This window comes from Nyctereutes procyonoides, unplaced genomic scaffold (assembly GCF_905146905.1).
Source record: "Nyctereutes procyonoides isolate TBG_1078 unplaced genomic scaffold, NYPRO_anot_genome, whole genome shotgun sequence".
Lineage (NCBI taxonomy): Eukaryota > Metazoa > Chordata > Mammalia > Carnivora > Canidae > Nyctereutes > Nyctereutes procyonoides.
Window position 1 is genome coordinate 734799 of NW_026575045.1, and position 13412 is coordinate 748210.

Here is a 13412-nt window from a genome sequence, read left to right on the forward strand (position 1 = left end):
CATATGCCCAATTTGGAGGTCCAGAACAAATAAAGGACTTGAAGAATCCAAGGAGTGAAGAAGGATCACAACAACAAAATCAAAAGAGGTCTTGGAGTTAGGAATAATTCAATTATATATATTTATTTTTTAATATAACTTATATATTATTTGTGTTTTTCCCTTGATTATAAATCTAATGTGTAGTAATGCCTATTTACTGAAGTAAATCTAAAAAATATGGCAACTTTGAAAAAACAAATAGCAAAACCCATTAATGGATGGAATAATTACAACCCAACTTCTCTTTTTGCCTCTCCAAAATGGTGGGCTACTGCCTAGAGGAGAAAGACCACTTGGATCATTGCACTGCAGGTAGGCCCTTCATTATTTCATTCACATTTGTAACTTGCTATCCTGAAATAATTTCAAACTTAAAAAGAATAGATTTGGAAGTTCAAAGGTCTTAATAGGTTTGCTTCTGTGGATTGCATCTCTCTTTTCACTACTAAGACTCTCTTGATCCTGCCTGAGACTCCTTCAGAGAAAGTGATCATCCAAGATACCCTCACCCTCATCTGGCTTTGATGAAAATTGGCTTCATCACATATGTTTTTCCCACCCTTCTTGCATTAAGAATCAAAGCAGGGGCCATCTGACATGGCGACTCTGTCCTCCTTTGGGTCTCAGGCAATCCTGCTAGCCTCAGAAACAAGTCATCCAGTGTAACCAAGGGCAGTAGTAAAAAGCCTGGGCTATTCAGGAAGACCTGCTCACTGTAAGAGAAACTAACTTATAAAATAATCAGAATCTTACCAAATTATCAACAGATAACCTATCCTAATTTCAAGAGTCAATACCCCAAAATTATACATTCATGAGGATTCTTAAGAGAAAAATGTCAGCTTTACTCTTACTAACATCAACTGAAAAAGTAGATTCCCCCATCCACCAATGCAAGCTTCCAAAAGCTGTGTATCCCTTTCTAGTCTGTATATTCACCTTCCTTACTAAGAACAATGAAAACAAATATATTATGACATAATTTCCAAAGGAAATAACTTTACTTTGACATCTCAAATCCAAACATTCTAAAGTAAAAATAAACACAAAATTTCAAATAGGGAGTGTTTGGGATTATTGTGTTGCTTATATAAATATCTGAATGGAAAACACAGAATTCGATATAGCACTTATGAAATAAAAACAAGTAAAGTTAACTATGAAATATGCTGCATAAATATTACAAACATTTCATTAAGGGGATAAATTCTAAGAACCAACCAGGAAACACTCCAAAATACAGTATTTATTTAAAAGATGATATAGTTTGTGTTGAAGACATTATTTGCAGGCTTCAAAATGGAATACAAAGATGCAACATTCTCAATCTATTTGGCTGGACACATCAGTACTGAATTCCTTGCTTCTCTCAAGGAGTATACAAGATATCACACAAATATTTAATTTTATTTAGTTTATTAATATGATCCAAACAGACTTAGCTCAAGAAATGAGGACAGGACACACAATGATATTTGGCTGACCTACAGAAAGGGAACCTAAGAAGTGACAAGATTTTCCATCGGTGACAATTTTACTAAGGAAAATTAGTATTAACTAATATAAAAATAAATCTACAATAGCAACTGACTCAAATTGAGCCAGGATGCGGCACATGTGACACCTAGTGGGGTCAGTGAGGTACTGCAGAGACCTCACACCCTCCCAGCCTGGCTCATACTCTGGGTGGGGCCTGTGACCTGGAACCTTGCAAAGGACCCCCCCTCACAGCCCGGGTTTGCAGTCAGCTACATTTTCCCCTCAGTCTACAATCCATTATGTCCCATTTCTGGGTTTCCTTTAGCTCCTTTCCTTTTAGAGAGTGACAGAGCTCAAGAAAAACTCACGTGGTCCGCGCTGAGCAGGGAAGGAAAAGGAAAATGCTCTGAGATAGATAGGTCTGGGGTTGTTTGGGAGTACCATTAGGCTCAGAGGGACCAAGAAGCTAGATGGGCATCACTGAAAAGTACTGAGGTAAGGGGATCATCAGTTTTTCGCAGACAAGGGCAGAGCTGGATTACCGCTGAAGGACATAAGGACTATTGTCACACTTGGGAAGTCACAGTCAAAGAACAATAAAGAAGAAGAAATGTGGAACAGAGAGTGTTTCTTGTACATTTTTCAGATGAAAGCATTTTAAGAAAGGAAGCTAGAAGCCAAATCACAAACTAAAAAGTGAAATAACGAGTCTTTAAATAAAATGAAATATGGAAGGAAATAAAGAACTCTCACTTCCACTTAACTTAGTCCAAATTTTAAAAAGAGGTTGTGTTAAGTCAGTCCAGCTTTGCATTATTGGCAATGGAAACATTTGATCAGACATATCTGAGCAAAAGAAGAGAACCCAATCAACATTTCTCAGGTAGACGGGGAAGGATGGACATCTCAGGTAGTGTGGAGGAAGGGAGTATGTGACAGGAAAGGTCTCCATGCTCCTCACGCTCACTCTTCATGCTCAAAGTGTCTGGCACCGGACACATTTGGATCACAGGAAACATCGTCCCCAAGCACAGAATCATGACCACAAGCCTGTGCTGTGCAGCATGCTGCCCAACACCACGAAGCCCACGGGTAGCTCAAGAGCGCGATTTCTGTGTAGAGAAGAGGAAGAAGAGGCTCCACACACCAAAGGCTCTGTTTTATATGGTCTTTCCACATGTGGAGGTAATGCTGTCATCCCCTGAATCTGAAAACAAAAGGTTAGACAATGCCAGTGATTGAAGAACAGTCAGCCAGCCAGGGATTGGTGGGCGAGAGCCTTAGAGATCCAGAGGGAGGTGGAGGAGAGAACCACAGGCGTCTTTGGGAACAAGAGATACAATCTTGGGTCTGTTGCTCTTTGAAGCTCCAACCCCACCATATCCCTGCTTCATTCTGGCCTCAGTTGGGCAGTCCATCTCCCTCTTCGTAGGGGGTGGAATCAGGAGTTTTCATTCAACCCAAGCAGTATTGAACAACTAAATTACCAGGCATATCAAAGACAACTGAAACACTAGATTTATGGATATGTGTTTGTTCCTTAGATTTTACCCATTAGGGATTGGGTAAAATGTGACATCTGTTTTCTCCCAAGATTAAAACAAAGTAGGGCTTACCGACCACTCTGCATTGTCTGTCTTCGAACATCTCACGTTCACAGGCAAGCTAAGGACGAGCTTGTTGAAGGAAAGACCTTCCTTTTTAGCCCATTTAAACTTGTTCATTGCGTCCATGAAAGAAAGGTTTTTATACTGCTTGGGGCTCTTGATAATGAAGGGCCAGGTCCTGAATTTAGAATAACTACAATCAGTCATATTCAGAACAAAAGCATGACATGCTTCCACTACTCTTCAACATTCTAAAATAGACCTCATATTTGTCCATTTTTACACACATAGAAAAACCAATGCAAAGGATTGATCGACTCATCAGCAAATGCCAGAAGAAATACATATACCAAATAAGGTGCCTTTGGGGAAAAAAAGGAAATTCCTTATTTTAGTAGCAGATGGGTACTACTCTAGACATTTAATTTTGACTCAGAAAGCTTGCTCCAGCTTCATGATTCCTTGTTTGTTTGTTTGTTTGTTTGTTTTGGCTCTTGTTAACAATGGAGCTGGCACGCATTCAGTTCTGCAGAATGTAACGCTAATGGTGTATTAAAGAAATGTGTAGGTTTTTAAAAGCAGGGTAAGACATGGAAATTTCAGTTCCATAGAGTTGAAAACCCTGACCCCTGCTGGCTGCCCTGTTTTGACTTGCCTAAGGTGATAATAAATTTTAAAAATCTGAAACTGAACCATTATTTTTCAAATTTTACTAAGAAAAAAAATACTCCGCAAAAGCTATACTCTTGCTTCCACTTGCTGCTCTAAAAAACACATTAATGTCCAAGAAAGGAAGAAAGTAGAAATCATAGAAGAATGACACAATCTGCTTGAAAAGATACTCTGGGTGATGTGTCATTAAACATGTTTTATGTTATTGATTGCTGAAAAAAAAGGAAAAGTGTAAGTAAGTGTTGGCACACCACAAAGATTTACTTGAACTAATCCATGGTGTCTTGGAGATTATCACCGGTAACCAGCAGGCATTTGGCTCCTATAACATCCCAAGATGTTCCAGTGGTTTCAGTAATGAGCAACTAATTAATCTCCAGTTGAAGAATTTATACTTTTAATATTTGATCTTAATTTCTTTTTAAAAAATATTTATTCAGGGAGGGGCAAGACGGCGGAAGAGTAGGGTCCCCAAGTCACCTGTCCCCACCAAATTACCTAGATAAGCTTCAATCATCCTGAAAATCTACGAATTCGGCCTGAGATTTAAAGAGAGACCAGCTGGAAGGCTACAGTGAGAAGAGTTCGCGCTTCTATCAAGGTAGGAAGACGGGGAAAAAGAAATAAAGAAACAAAAGGCCTCCGAGGGGGAGGGGCCCCGGAGGAGCCGGGCTGAGGCCGGGGCGAGTGTCCCCGGGACAGGAGAGCCCCGTCCCGGAGGAGCAGGAGCTGCACCAACCTTCCCGGGCGGAAAGGGGCTCGCAGGGAGTTGGAGCAGGACCCGGGAGGGCGGGGATGCCCTCGGGCTCCCGGGGACACTAGCAGACACCTGCGCCCCGAGGAGAGTGCTCCGAGCTCCCTAAGGGCTGCAGCGCGCACGGAGGAACCGACCGGAGCAGCTCGGAGGGGCTCGGGCGGCGGCTCTGCGGAGGGGGCTGCGGGGCGGGAGCGCGAATCCAACAGCGCAGGCCCCGGAGCACAGGGCGCCGGGACACAGCCCAGGATCCGGCCTCCCCCGGGACAGGCAGAGGCCGGGAGGGCCCAGGACAGCGAGGACGCTCCAGACCCGAGCTGAGCGGATCAGCGGCCCCGCCCCGGAGCCTCCAAGCCCTGCAGACGGAGAGCCCCGGAGTTATTGCGGAGGCTGACTCCAGGGCTGCAGAGCTGGCCCCGCCACTGCGGCTGTTCCTCCTGGGGCCTCACGGGGTCAACAACCCCCACTGAGCCCTGCAGCAGGCAGGGGCCGAGCAGCTCCCCCAAGTGCTAACACCTGAAAATCAGCACAGCAGGCCCCTCCCCCAGAAGACCAGCTGGACGGACCAGTTCCAGGGGAAGTCAAGGGACTTAAAGTCTACAGAATCAGAAGATACTCCCCCGTGGTTTTTGTTTTTTTTTTTTCTTTTTTCTTTTTCTTTTTGATTTCTGATTGCTTCCCCCACCCCTTTTTTTCCATTCTTTCTTTTTCTTCTCTTTTTTTTTCTTTCTTTTTTCTTTTTCTTTTCTTTCCTTCTTTCTCTCCTCTCTTTTTCTCCTTTTCCCAATACAACTTATTTTTGGCCACTCTGCACTGAGCAAAATGACTAGAAGGAAAACCTCACGTCAAAAGAAAGAATCAGAAACAGTCCTCTCTCCCAAAGAGTTACAAAATCTGGATTACAATTCAATGTCAGAAAGCCAATTCAGAAGCACTATTATACAGCCACTGGTGGCTCTAGAAAAAAGCATAAAGGACTCAAGAGACTTCATGACTGCAGAATTTAGATCCAATCAGGCAGAAATTAAAAATCAATTGAATGAGATGCAATCCAAACTAGAAGTCCTAACGACGAGGGTTAACGAGGTGGAAGAACGAGTGAGTGACATAGAAGACAAGTTGATGGCAAAGAGGGAAACTGAGGGAAAAAGAGACAAACAATTAAAAGAGCATGAAGATAGATTAAGGGAAATAAACGACAGCTTGAGGAAGAAAAACCTACGTTAAATTGGGGTTCCCAAGGGCGCCGAAAGGGCCAGAGGGCCAGAATATGTATTTGAACAAATCCTAGCTGAAAACTTTCCTAATCTGGGAAAGGAAACAGGCATTCAGATCCAGGAAATAGAAGGATCCCTCCCTAAAATCAATAAAAGGCGTTCAACACATCGACATTTAATAGTGAAGCTTGCAAATTCCAAAGATAAAGAGAAGATCCTTAAAGCAGCAAGAGACAAGAAGTCCCTGACTTTCATGGGGATGAATATTAGGGTAACAGCAGACCTCTCCACAGAGACGTGGCAGGCCAGAAAGGGCTTGCAGGATATATTCAGGGTCCTAAATGAGAAGAACATGCAACCAAGAATACTTTATCCAGCAAGGCTCTCATTCAAAATGGAAGGAGAGATAAAGAGCTTCCAAGACAGGCAGGAACTGAAAGAATATGTGACCTCCAAACCAGCTCTGCAAGAAATTTTAAGGGGGACTCTTAAAATTCCCCTTTAAGAAGAAGTTCAGTGGAACAATCCACAAAAACAAGAACTGAATAGATATCACGATGACACTAAACTCATATCTGTCAATAGTAACTCTGAATGTGAACGGACTTAATGACCCCATGAAAAGACGCAGGGTTTCAGACTGGATAAAAAAGCAGGACCCATCTATTTGCCGTCTACAAGAGACTCATTTTAGACAGAAGGACACATACAGCTTGAAAATAAAAGGTTGGAGAACCATTCACCATTCAAATCGTCCTCAAAAGAAAGCAGGGGTAGCCATCCTTATATCAGACAAACTAAAATTTACCCCTAGTAAATAGTGAGAGATGAAAAGGGACACCATATCATACGTAAAGGATCTATCCAACAAGAGGACCTAACAATCCTCAATATATATGCCCCGAATGTGGGAGCTGCCAAATATATCAATCAATTAATAATCAAAGTTAAGACATACTTAGATAATAATACACTTATACTTGGTGACTTCAATCTAGTGCTTTCTACACTCGATAGGTCTTCTGAGAACAACATCTCCAAAGAAACGAGAGCTTTAAATGATACACTGGACCAGATGGATTTCAGATATCTACAGAACTTTACAACCAAACTCAACTGAATACACATTCTTCTCAAGTGCACATGGAACTTTCTCCAGAATAGACCACATGCTGGGTCACAAATCGGGTCTGAATCGATACCAAAAGATTGGGATCGTCCCCTGCATATTCTCAGACCATAATGCCTTGAAATTAGAACTAAATCACAACAAGAAGTTTGGAAGGACTTCAAACACGTGGAGGTTCAGGACCATCCTGCTAAAAGATGAAAGGGTCAACCAGGAAATTAAGGAAGAATTAAAAAGATTCATGGAAACTAATGAGAAGGAAGATACAACCATTTAAAATCTTTGGGATGCAGCAAAAGCAGTCCTGAGGGGGAAATACATCGCAATACAAGCATCCATTCAAAAACTGGAAAGACCTCAAATACAAAAGCTAACCTTACACATAAAGGAGCTAGAGAAAAAACAGCAAATGGACCCTACACCCAGCAAAGAAGAGAGTTAATAAAGATTTGAGCAGAACTCAATGAAATCGAGACCAGAAGAACTGTGGAACAGATCAACAAAACCAGGAGTTGGTTCTTCGAAAGAATTAATAAGATAGATAAACCATTAGCCAGCCTTATTAAAAAGAAAGGAGAGAAGATTCAAATTAATAAAATCATGAATGAGAAAGGAGAGATCACTACCAACACCAAGGAAATACAAACGATTTTAAATACATATTATGAACAGCTCTACGCCAATAAATTAGGCAATCTAGAAGAAATGGACACATTTCTGGAAAGCCACAAACTACCAAAACTGGAACAGGAAGAAATAGAAAACCTGAACAGGCCAATAACCAGGGAGGAAATTGAAGAAGTCATCAAAAACCTCCCAAGACACAAGAGTCCAGGGCCAGATGGCTTCCCAGGGGAATTCTATCAAACGTTTAAAGAAGAAATCATACCTATTCTACTAGAGCTGTTTGGAAAGATAGAAAGAGATGGAGTACTTCCAAATTCATTCTATGAGGCCAGCATCACCTTAATTCCAAAACCAGACAAAGACCCCACCAAAAAGGAGAATTACAGACCAATATCCCTGATGAACATGGATGCAAAGATTCTCACAAGATACTAGCCAATAGGATCCAACAGTACATTAAGAAATTTATTCACCATGACCAAGTAGGATTTATCCCTGAGACACAAGGCTGGTTCAACACTCGTAAAACAATCAATGTGATTCATCATATCAGCAAGAGAAAAACGAAGAACCATATGATCCTCTCATTAGATGCAGAGAAAGCATTTGACACAATACAGCATCCATTCCTGATCAAAACTCTTCAGAGTGTAGGGATAGAGGGAACTTTCCTCGACATCTTAAAAGCCATCTACGAAAAGCCCACAGCAAATATCATTCTCAATGGGGAAGCACTGGGAGCCTTTCCCCTAAGATCAGGAACAAGACAGGGATGTCCACTCTCACCACTGCTATTCAACATAGTACTGGAAGTCCTAGCCTCAGCAATCAGACAACAAAAAGACATTAAAGGCATTCAAATTGGCAAAGAAGAAGTCAAACTCTCCCTCTTCGCCGATGACATGATACTTTACGTAGAAAACCCAAAAGCCTCCACCCCAAGATTGCTAGAACTCATACAGCAATTTGGTAGCGTGGCAGGATACAAATTCAATGCCCAGAAATCAGTGGCATTTCTATACACTAACAATGAGACTGAAGAAAGAGAAATTAAGGAGTCAATCCCATTTACAATTGCACCCAAAAGCATAAGATACCTAGGAATAAACCTGACCAAAGAGGTAAAGAATCTATACCCTAAAAACTATAGAACACTTCTGAAAGAAATTGAGGAAGACACAAAGAGATGGAAAAATATTCCATGCTCATGGATTGGCAGAATTAATATTGTGAAAATGTCAATGTTACCCAGGGCAATTTACACGTTCAATGCAATCCCTATCAAAATACCATGGACTTTCTTCAGAGAGTTAGAACAAATTATTTTAAGATTTGTGTGGAATCAGAAAAGACCCCGAATAGCCAGGGGAATTTTAAAAAAGAAAACCATATCTGGGGGCATCACAATGCCAGATTTCAGGTTGTACTACAAAGCTGTGGTCATCAAGACAGTGTGGTACTGGCACAAAAACAGACACATAGACCAATGGAACAGAATAGAGAACCCAGAAATGGACCCTGAACTTTATGGTCAACTAATATTCGACAAAGGAGGAAAGACGATCCACTGGAAGAAAGACAGTCTCTTCAATAAATGGTGCTGGGAAAATTGGACATCCACATGCAGAAGAATGAAACTAGACCACTCTCTTGCACCATACACAAAGATAAACTCAAAATGGATGAAAGATCTAAATGTGAGACAAGATTCCATCAAAATCCTAGAGGAGAACACAGGCAACACCCTTTTTGAACTCAGCCACAGTAAGTTCTTGCAAGATACATCCATGAAAGCAAAAGAAACAAAAGCAAAAATGAACTATTGGGACTTCATCAAGATAAGAAGCTTTTGCACAGCAAAGGATACAGTCCACAAAACTCAAAGACAACCTACAGAATGGGAGAAGATATTTGCAAATGACCTATCAGATAAAGGGCTAGTTTCCAAGATCTATAAAGAACTTATTAAACTCAACGACAAAGAAACAAACAATCCAATCCTGAAATGGGCAAAAGACATGAAGAGAAATCTCACAGAGGAAGACATAGACATGGCCAACACGCACATGAGAAAATGCTCCACATCACTTGCCATCAGGGAAATACAAATCAAAACCACAATGAGATACCACCTCACACCAGTGATAATGGGGAAAATTAACAAGGCAGGAAACAGCAAATGTTGGAGAGGATGCGGAGAAAAGGGAACCCTCTTGCACTGTTGGTGGGAATGTGAACTGGTGCAGCCACTCTGGAAAACTGTGTGGAGGTTCCTCAAGGAGTTAAAAATAGACCTGCCCTACGACCCAGCAATTGCACTGTTAGGGATTTACCCCAAAGATTCAGATGCAATGAAACGCCGGGACACCTGCACCCCGATGTTTCTAGCAGCAATGTCCACAATAGCCAAACTGTGGAAGGAGCCTCAGTGTCCATCGAAAGATGAATGGATAAAGAAGATGTGGTCTATGTATACAATGGATATTACTCAGCCATTAGAAACGACAAATACCCACCATTTGCTTCGACGTGGATGGAACTGGAGGGTATTATGCTGAGTGAAGTAAGTCAATCGGAGAAGGACAAACATTATATGTTCTCATTCATTTGGGGAATATAAATAATAGTGAAAGGAATAGAAGGGAAGGGAGAAGAAATGGGTAGGAAATATCAGAAAGGGAGACAGAACATAAAGACTCCTAACTCAGGGAAACGAACTAGGGGTGGTGGAAGGGGAGGAGGGCGGGGGGTGGGGGTGACTGGGTGGCAGGCACTGAGGGGGGCACTTGACGGGATGAGCACTGGGTGTTATTCTGTATGTTGGCAGATTGAACACCAATAAAAAATAAATTTATTATTAAAAAAAGAAAAAATATTTATTCATTTATTTGAGGAAGAGAGAAAGTGTGTGCACAAGCAGGAAAGTGGAGGCAGAGGAAGACGCAGACTCCTCACTGCGCAGAGACCCAAACACAGGGCATGATCCCACGACCCTGAGATCATGACCTGAGCCATAACCAAGAGTCAGATGCTCAACCAATTGAGCCACACAGGCACCCCCACAAGTTCTTCATTTATTTATGCCTTTAATTGCTCTCTTACACACACAAGCTAGTTAGGCACATTGAATATTAGCTTTTAAAGTAAATTAGCCCTTCTTCATTGATCTTTTAGGGTTATGAAAATAAATTTTTAATGCATAAACTAAAATTATTGCCCCCTTACTCCAATAAGTGAAACAATGAGTACAACAATGGATAATATACGAGGATCCCTAGATTCTTCATTTCTAACTTACCTTTTCCTTGAATTAAAGACAACATACCTTTGTTGCATTTTAAATGCATTATTTTGCACAAAGATCGTAAAGTTAAAAGTTCTATAAAGAAAGAGCAGTCGGCATCATACAACCCTAAACATATCTAGCAATGACCTAAAAATCTATAAAATTCTAAAATTAAACATTCTGGGCTGTGTGAGTGGCTCAGTCAGTTGGGCAACTGCCTTTGGCTCAGGTCATGATCCCGGGGTCCTGGGATCCAACCTCACAACCGGCTCCCTGCTCAGTGGGGGACCTGCTTCTCCCCTTGCCCCTCACACCCCACTCGTGTTCTCTCTTTCTCTCTCTCTTTAATAAATAAATAACATCTTTTTTAAAAAAATTTAAATAAAATTAAACATTCAATGAAACCTTGTAGAGATGCAATCCAGAATTAGTATAAAATAAGAACTTGATAGGAGCCTAATACATTTACACATAGTGTCCTTTTATCCATTTATTTGTGAGAAGTGGGGTGGGGAGGAAGAGAGAGAGAATCTGAACCAGACTCCACAATGAGTGCAGAGCCCAAAGGTGGGGGGTGGGGGTGAGGGTGGGGTCAATCCCACAACAGTGAGTCTGTGACCTGGGCCAAAACCAAGAGTCCACAGGCTCAACTGACTGAGCCACCCAAGAACCCCTACTATGTCCTTTTAAATACACGGAAGGCAAAAGCTAGGTTTTATTAAAAATAAAATCTTTTAAAATCACATATTAAAAATAAAATTTGCTTTTTAATGAGATAAGGTGTCCTTGAAAAGAAGAAAATCCATTTCCTAACCAGTGAGAAATGCTGGAACAAAATCATATCCTGTAATCCCTGTACCACCACCAGGTGGCACTAGAATCCCTATTAAAGAGCCAAGGGGGGGAAAAAAAAAAAAAGAGCCAAGGGACCTCATGGCTGCGTTTTCCAAGCCTTGCTGGTGAGAGTGAACAGTGTATTGTGGTACATACATGAAATCTTTAAAAGTTTTGCTGCTAGAATAAATCAGGAAACTAGTAATTTTTTTTGAGATTTCACAGCATAAAGTAACAAATGGTATAAAAACACTTATTAATTTACTATAAATATAGGTAAAAGGATGTAGAAAAACTTCACATGTCCAGAGACCGCATGACCCAGGCTGATGACCTGGGGATGTGGTCCCGAGCCCCTCTGAGATGGCAGCTTGATTTGTATTTATCATCTCCTCTGCATTCCTGATGACTTTGTCCAGGCCTCTATCTATAATGACGTCACACCAACAAACCTACTCCTTCCAGCCTATCCTATACCACACTTCTCGATTACCCCAGGAGAAAAAGAAATGAAGAGATGGAAAGAGGAGAAATCCTGAAAAAAATAAATCTTTATCCTAAGTATTTTTCCTTAAAAGACTAAGCTTTAGACCAGAAACATGTAACCTTGAAGTAGCAAGCTCTGCTCTCACTGGAATTGAGAGTTGGTTAGGAATATTGGGAATGGTTTAGAAATTAAGAGTTTCATTTTTGTACATCTGAGCAGGGTGTAAATGACTACCCAGATGCATATATAAATAAGAGGGTATTATTTATGTATCACTGTAGTTGATAAAAACAAATTATATTAATGATTTAATATTGGTGAGCAATTTTCCTTTGCAAATTTAATCAAATTACAAGTTGATTTAAAAATATATATATATACATATGAAATGAACTTAAGACTACCCAAAGTAACTCTGGAAAGAGAAACAAATGACAAAGTTTGGGCACATATATGGTCTTATTTAAGACTTACTATAAAACTATGATAACAGAGTCTAATATTAGAGTTAGGCTAAACATGAACACCAGTGAAACAAAATTCACAGCCAAGAAATAGTCAATGTATGATCCAATGATTTTCAACAAACATTCGAGGATAATTCACCAGGAAAAAGGTGGGTTTTTTTTTTTTTCATCAAATGGCCCTTGAATAACTTGATAGCCATATGAAAAATGGTGAACTACAGTATTTGCCTCATAACACACACATAAATTTACTTAATGTGGGTCATCAGTATAAACATAAAAGCTGAAAAATGTAAACTTTATAGAGGGGTGGGATCAGGAAAAAAATCTTCATAACCTTGGGTAGGCAAATATTTCCTACACAGGATATCCAAAGCACCAAATAAACAAAAAATGATAAAATGGCTTCAAAAAAAATACCGTTAAAGGGGATCCCTGGGTGGCGGAGCGGTTTAGCGCCTGCCTTTGGCCCAGGGCGCGATCCTGGAGACCCGGGATCGAGTCCCACGTCAGGCTCCCGGTGCATGGAGCCTGCTTCTCCCTCTGCCTATGTCTCTGCCTCTCTCTCTCTCTATCATAAATAAATAAAAATTTTAAAAAAATAAAAAAAAAGAAAAGGAAGATAGCAGACCAATGGAAATAAATTTAGGATGAAACAAATTTAGCACCAAATAAATTAGAAAAAGCAAGAAGCAGAAAACCCTATCAAAAAATTACAAGAGAAAGCATTTGTGAAAAACCCCAAATAGATTAGAAAAAACTTTGTAGATATAAGAAAATTTCCCTGAAATGAAGAAAAAATAAGTGAATA

At 40.6% G+C, this 13412-nt stretch overlaps 1 protein-coding gene across 1 annotated transcript in view; it reads right to left on the minus strand.

Annotated features, from left to right (window-relative positions):
- Positions 1-1268: 1268 nt before the first annotated feature.
- Positions 1269-13412, minus strand: part of MOXD1 (monooxygenase DBH like 1) — a 101314-nt gene continuing 89170 nt past the window's right edge. The window contains exons 11-12 of the mRNA XM_055324639.1: positions 3138-3306; positions 1269-2728 (exon numbers count right to left, since the gene is read on the minus strand). Coding sequence (XP_055180614.1) covers positions 2558-2728; positions 3138-3306 — 340 coding nt within the window. The 3' untranslated portion in view covers positions 1269-2557. The remainder of the gene's footprint in view (positions 2729-3137; positions 3307-13412) is intronic.